Here is a 6828-nt window from a genome sequence, read left to right on the forward strand (position 1 = left end):
TTTTATTTTTGCAAAAAATAATAAATACAATGATGTATTTAAAAATGAAAAAATATATTAGGACTATTGTGTGCCACTGTTTGTTGGGCAGGGTGGTTCCTAGGTGAATTTTTTTTAAATATGCTTTTAAATTCAAAATGTTGGTTCAAAACTTACCATTTCTGTGTTTTAAAGGAAGAATAACTATTACATTTAACTTGGTTTTAGCATATGATAAAATATATGAGCTACATCTTTGTGCTTACCCAAGATTTCAAAGATAGAAGTATCATTCAGTGATGTTATTTAGTACAACCATTCAAACAGAAAAGTGTTCCTCACAAATTATCTCACAACTTAAAAGTAAATATAACAGAACTGTTATGATGTTCATTAACTATAGAAAAATAATAGAAATCTGTGTTATCTATTTGTTTATTTGTAGCCAAAAGTTCTTAAAACAAATAATGAGCCAGTTTCAATATTTAATATCTCACAATTAGTTCATTCTTTAATTTATAAACTTCACACTTCATGTTTTAAATTAGATAAGAAAAACAGACTTACATACACATTTTCATTTTAAATACTGTACATCTATTTTTAAAATGCTAGGTTAAATGAAAATTTACACCCATTTAAAAGTATTTAAAATTGCATAATATTTTTTTAAAAGAATTTATAAGCTTGTTTATCAAAAATGTTTTAATTATGAGTATGCATTTTTTATTTAATAGTAAACATAAATAATAACTTTTCTTTTGTTTCAACTATCAATAAGTAATCAAAGCAAGTAAGTTTTAAAAAATATATATAATTCAATCATCTATAGAAGTAAATATTACTTATGCAATTTTGAGATAAAGTGGAACTTTAAAAACTTGACCAAATAATGTAAAGATATTACAAATTTTATTTTGTATTTTCATTCATAAACAAACAAATACAGTAGTTATTATACAAACAACCAAACTTTGAAAATATCAAAAACAGATAGTTTCAAAACATTGACAAGTAAAACACAATATGAAAGATATTTTTTATGAAACAAAAATGTCTTTGACAATATTATATTAAAATGCTGGGAGTACAAAAATTTAATACAAGAAACAATTCTATTTATAGCTAATACTTGTTCGGGGAAAAAATATCTAAAGCATTAAAAAAATATTTTTCTTTATTAGTCTCAGCACATTGTACTTTCCTTTTTTTTAAAATGTTAGTTTATCTTTTTTTAATTATCACTTGCTGAATTTTTTTTTTCTAAGGACAATTTTTGCCTTGATAATAATGCTGATGCTGAATGTTGTATGAAAAAGTATTTACATACTCCATTAGTGAAGTAGGTGCATACAAGAGAGAATCAGTAATCATATCACATAGCAGTATCACAGATTAAAGTAGGTTTAATAAATAAATAAATGGCACCTTGATAATAATATTTCCAGGGCTTTGTAAAGACTAAGACTCTATTTTGAAAGAAATGGTACAATTTTTAGTAGCATAATAGTTCATGATACAAAATTCCTAAAGGGAAAAATGGAATAAAGCAGTCATCACTTCTCTGCATTTGATTTGATTGTTTACAAAATAGGCTTGTGTGCCAGTGACAAAATGATCTAATTTGAATCAATGTACTTATGAGCTATGCCTGGTTGTGTTCAATGAGTGTGATAGGTCAGTCATCACATGGAGCATCCAACATGGCAGCCTTGTATGGTGTGTGGCGCATACCCATTGTAAAGGCCGGTGCTGCTCTTTTGGTTACATAAACCTACAGAAAAATAAATAGCTTTAATTTGCAGTTATAGGGCCTACCCGATTGAAAATTAGTGATTGTTGTGAATTTTTATTATAGAGATAAGAATTTAGCCTAAAATTAATAACATTTTCAGAATAATAGAGTAGGCCTATATAAAAATTTTGAAGTTTTATTAATTTCTATTGAAAACCAAGCTTTAATTTTAAATTTTTTTATTTATTTTTTTCAAATCTAGTTTATTGTATTAATTTAAAAAAAAATAGATTTGTATATTTCTACTTTGACTAAAAACAAGGATCATTAACTTAGATTATCTAAATTCCAATTTTTAAGTTTAGTTATGCATTTTATTGAGTATGAAAATACTGATCTTCTAAATTTTTCACTCAAACCATTTGCTTATAACCATTAGGTTCCATTGGGTTACTCAGAATGCCCCAAAATATTTTAATGGACTTACTCTTTCAGGAGAGTGGGCACCAGGACCAGGCTTCTGTGTGCCGTCTCCGGGCATTACGTTCCTACTGGTCATGCTGAAATTGGGAGGAGCTGTCTTGTAGATGTTTGGTGATGTTACGTTGTACGCTCCAGGTCCTGGGGTCTAGAAGGGAAAAAAATTTAACAAGTCATTAAAGCAAAAGTAATGTTGATCTAGATCTTTAAAATTTATTTTATTGGATAACTTCATGTTTCCTAAAAATAATAAATTAAAACAATTTCTAAATAAAGTTTAAAAAAAATTAATGAAATTAGCATTGTAACATTCAAACTAATGGCAATTTTCAAAATAACTGAATGTACTATTCTTTAATTTTATTTTTATTAAATCTTACAAAATGATATTTTATTTTCATGCTTTAAATATTATCATGAAGGTCTTCAGTATTGATCATAGGCAAGATGCAACTTCCAATTATAGATTTGTGTCAAAACTTAATATCCATGGTTCATATTTGAATCAGTTTTGAAAAAAACTTCTGTGTTTTGTTGCATCAAACTTGCCTCCACCTTGTGTGCTATTTTTTCTTTTATAATGATGAATTTTAAGCAATATTTTTTTTAAGTTTTGTATCTACCTTAGCCAGATCCTCTGAAAATCCTCCCATTTTACTGCGCCCAACTAGTGAATAATTAGGTGCAGATTTTTTGTGGGATTCTGTGGTTTTTCCAAGCATTCCAGGCAGAGTGTAGTTGTTTGGCCCTGAGGAGAGAGAAATGTTTTTTATAATGAAACACTGGACATGTAGTTTTAATTTTTGGGGATGCCTCTTGGGCTAGCTTAAAATGTCATTTCATCTAGAAATTAGTACATGAACTGATAATGCAAAAATATTTCATACATAATATCAATAGTCTTTCTGTGTAGAGCTTTAACAAATGTTTTAATTTTATAAGCCTATATTTTTCATTTTCTAAAAGTGATGGGGGAAAAAAATTATGTAAATAGAGAACATAGCATAACACTATATTTAATAGACTGAATAAGGAATAAACAGCTTTTTTAATAAATTGTTCCTTACCTGGGGTATTGTCACACTTCCTGTTTCTGTTGCGGAGACCAAAGCTATATTTAGGTGCCGATTTAAAGGCATTTGGGCCAGCACTTTCAGGCTTGTATGCACCTGGACCAGGAGTCTTGAATGAGGTCAGATCTTTGTGCCTATCGTGGAGGGAGTAGTGGGGAGTGCCATCTGGGCCGTCTCTGTAATACTTTTCTTTGGGCAGGTAGCATGGGCCGGGGCTGCAGTCATCCTGATAGCATTCACAACACAGGAATTAAAATACCAGCAGCTTACAACCTAATTACTTCCTATAATGTTAAATATCTTCAGAAATAAGTCAATTGTAGGCCTACATCTACAGAAAATTGTCAAAAAAATATTAAGTTGCTGTGAAATTGATATTTTCTGGCATCATTTTGATTTAATTTTCTTAAGAAAATATTGATTAACATTTAAGATTTTTTTAAAGTGTGCTGAATGAGTGCAGTAAAGACCTCCACATTAGAAGTAAATGACATATTACTTAGAATCCTTACTATTATTACTGAAACTTGTGTTGACTCTTATGAACAATGTCAAAGGGGCTTTATTTTCTTGTCAAATAAAAATTCTTCCTTGTTTTTTGTATTTTTTTTAAAATGTAAAAATTGCCATACCTGGAACTTGCCGTGCCTGATGCCAAACACCCACGCTGGCTTCTTTGGATGAACACTTCTGAAATCATGTCCTGGTTGGCCTACCAGGGTGGGTAGCCCGTAGCAAGGTCCTGGGCTGTTGTACATGGCCGCTATGGGCCCCCTGGGTCTTGTTGGGACCCACCCACCAACATCTTTTGTTTGCACCTCAGCAGTCATCTTTTAATACTGCGTGCAGAAAGAAATACAAAAAACATTATTTTTAAGTTATATTTTCTATTTACTTTAGTTACTACCTCAGAATTTATCTTTTAATACTGTGTGCAGAAAGAAATTTTAAAAATCTTTTAAAATATTTTTTCTAATTTATAGTTTCTATTTACTTAAGTTTACAATAATCTTTTAATACTGTGTGCAGGAAGAAATATAAAAATTCTTTTAAAATAATTTTTTCTAGTTTATAGTTTCTATTTACTTTACTTAGTACCTCAGCATTTATCTATTAATACTGTGTGCAGAAAGAAATACAAAAATTATTTTAAAATAATTTTTTCTAGTTTATAGTTTCTATTTACTTTGGATTACAATCCTCTATTAATACTGTGTGCAGAAATAAATTAAATTATTCTTTTTAAAATACTTTTTTCTAATTTATATTTTCTATTTACTTTAGCTTGCACCGCAGCAATCATCTTTTAATATTGTGGGCAAAAAGAAACTTTAAAAAAATACATTTTTGAAATTAATTTTTTTAAAGTTATATTTTCTATTTACTATAAGATCTAAATTTTGTTGATTCATTTGATTTTTAAACACAATAACTCTGGCCAACTAAGAAAAAAATTATCACAATTACCATCTCTATGTAATAAAAGATATTAATGTTTAACATACTTTTTTAAAAACCCTGGTAGAATTAGAATTCTAAAGAATTAGGCATTCATCAAAAAGCTACTTTAATCAGTAACTTTAATTTTAACTTATTACAAGATCAAACTTGCTTCTTAAAAAATTTAGACCTAGATCTACATCTAAAAAAAACAAATAACATTCCAATATCCAAGTTGACTCATGGAATAGAGAATATATTATTCTATTTCCTTCTTGTTTCAGAATAAAATTATTTATTTATTAGAAAAACAACAAAGTTTCAATAATCCCTTGGTAACTTGCCTTAAAGATATAAACTATTTATGAAATGTTCTACACACTCCACCTACAGGTCCAAGTATAGGCTTATGTGAATACGTCAAGCATAACAGTCCTATTGCCAGTGCCAGATAACAACATAACTGTTCATTCAAGCTTGTGCTTGGAAAGCACATTCAGGGTCCTTGGTTACACATTGTTTACAGCCCATAGCAACAACATACACAGTGGTGTAGGAAAGTTTGGACCAATACCTAAACTGCAGCTGTTTAAAGTATTTAATGACAGTAGTGTTTGTAGATGTTGTAAATAAGAGTGTTGAAGTTTTATTGAAATGGAAGGTCTAGAAGGCATGTTTACTTAGAAAGGTGTACTTTACTGTAAAACTTATACATACCAACACCACTAACAAAAATGTATAATACACTTCAGGTCCAAAAAAAGTTATTTTAAAAAAAAAACCTTAACTTTATTATAACTTTTAAAAATGCATTTTAACATTGAACTACTTTTTAAATTATTGCTTTTTATAATACTTTAATACTGTATAAGCCTTAGTTTATGAATGTAAATTTAAATTTGTTTTTAAATCTACTTAACGCTTGTATCTCTCTTTATTTTTTATTATCATATAACACCTAATATGTTTTAATATCATAAATAATTCTAAACAGTTTAAACAAGCTCTTCCCAAGATTCTGTTTAAACTGCCTGAGTCTATTGGCTTTACCAGCCTTACAGTAAGACCTCAACTGTGTCAATATTTGCCCTCCTAGTTACTTGGGGCAGCCAATCTATAACAGCACACACATTCAATGAACTTTATTGATTCAAAATTGATTTTCTGCATTGAATAGCTGGGCATACAAGCATTAAGTGGCTTCAAATGAACTTATGCAAATTTACAACTAAAATGTCAAGTGACTGTTGCAATACTAAATAATTTTCTTTCAATATGCCGCTGCCACACATGATAATCAAACACAGATTACCTGTGTTTATGTATTTAACTGTACATATCTAGTTAGTTATCAAAGTTGTACCTATCATTTTGTAAGGGTGTGGATGATTGAAGATACTGATGTCCTATGATAGACGCTTCCAAAAATAGGTGTGTTAGGTTGTTATGGTTAGAAATTAGGGTTGGGTGTTGGGGTTGGATATAGAGTTGGCATTGACATTAGCAGAAGATTCTATTATCAGACACTGGTACTAAAAATCCACCCATTGGTTAACTCTGTGTGTAATATAAATGTCGAAAAAATAAAGATTAATATCATGTGGGTTTTAAAAGCATTATTCAAACTATCATTATTGTAACAGCAGCAATGAAGAAACACAAGTAGAAATAAATGTCTAATTTTAAATGAATAGTATTTTTTATGATAAGAGTGTATATTTAGAATATACCTAACAAAAGGGTGATTTAAAACCTTTATTTACTGTGTAATCAATCTAAATAAATGTCACCAGGTAGAATTATATATATAATTCTTTTATGGTGCTGTAAGAATAGCAAATGTCACATTCAGGATAAATGGTTGGGGAGAGGGGTGACATTTAGGCTACAATAGTGTGGATAAACAAATGTTTATCCTTTTAAAATTTAACTTTAGAATTTTTAAAAAATTACTTTAATTCCTCTACGCTACAATTACAATAGTGTGAATAAATAAATGTTTAACCTTTTAGAATTTAACTTTAGAATTTTAGAAAGACTGATTTTGATTCCTCTAGGCTACAATAGTGTGAATAAATAAATGTTTAACCTTTTAGAATTTAACTTTAGAATTTTAGAAAG

At 28.9% G+C, this 6828-nt stretch overlaps 1 protein-coding gene across 2 annotated transcripts; it reads right to left on the minus strand.

Moving 5' to 3' along the window:
* Window positions 1-398: 398 nt before the first annotated feature.
* LOC131929366 (outer dense fiber protein 3) lies at window positions 399-5196 on the minus strand. 2 transcript variants are annotated; one of them, XM_059285508.1, is made up of 6 exons: window positions 5099-5196; window positions 3900-4106; window positions 3262-3493; window positions 2818-2942; window positions 2202-2342; window positions 399-1753 (listed from the first exon to the last, which is right to left on the minus strand). In XM_059285508.1, exons 2-6 carry the CDS (start codon window positions 4095-4097, stop codon window positions 1658-1660), a joined length of 792 nt encoding a protein of 263 aa, XP_059141491.1. In that variant the 5' UTR covers window positions 4098-4106; window positions 5099-5196; the 3' UTR covers window positions 399-1657. The 2 variants fall into 2 exon arrangements, with proteins under 2 accessions (XP_059141491.1, XP_059141490.1); XM_059285507.1 differs by having other exon boundaries at window positions 5052-5173.
* Between the last annotated feature and the right edge of the window lie 1632 nt (window positions 5197-6828).

The sequence above is a fragment of the Physella acuta genome, unplaced genomic scaffold, assembly GCF_028476545.2.
Source record: "Physella acuta isolate Inbredline_101_S28 unplaced genomic scaffold, ASM2847654v3 ptg001619l, whole genome shotgun sequence".
Lineage (NCBI taxonomy): Eukaryota > Metazoa > Mollusca > Gastropoda > Physidae > Physella > Physella acuta.

Excerpts from the sequence above, each read along its gene's own strand:
- LOC131929366 (XM_059285508.1), bottom strand. The coding sequence starts at position 4,097 with ATGACTGCTGAGGTGCAAACAAAAGATGTTGGTGGGTGGGTCCCAACA. Across the intron at positions 2,343-2,817 it reads TTTCAGAGGATCTGGCTAAG|ACCCCAGGACCTGGAGCGTA; the intron begins GTAGATACAAAA and ends TTTCCCTTCTAG. Across the intron at positions 1,754-2,201 it reads GTGCCCACTCTCCTGAAAGA|GTTTATGTAACCAAAAGAGC; the intron begins GTAAGTCCATTA and ends ATTTTTCTGTAG.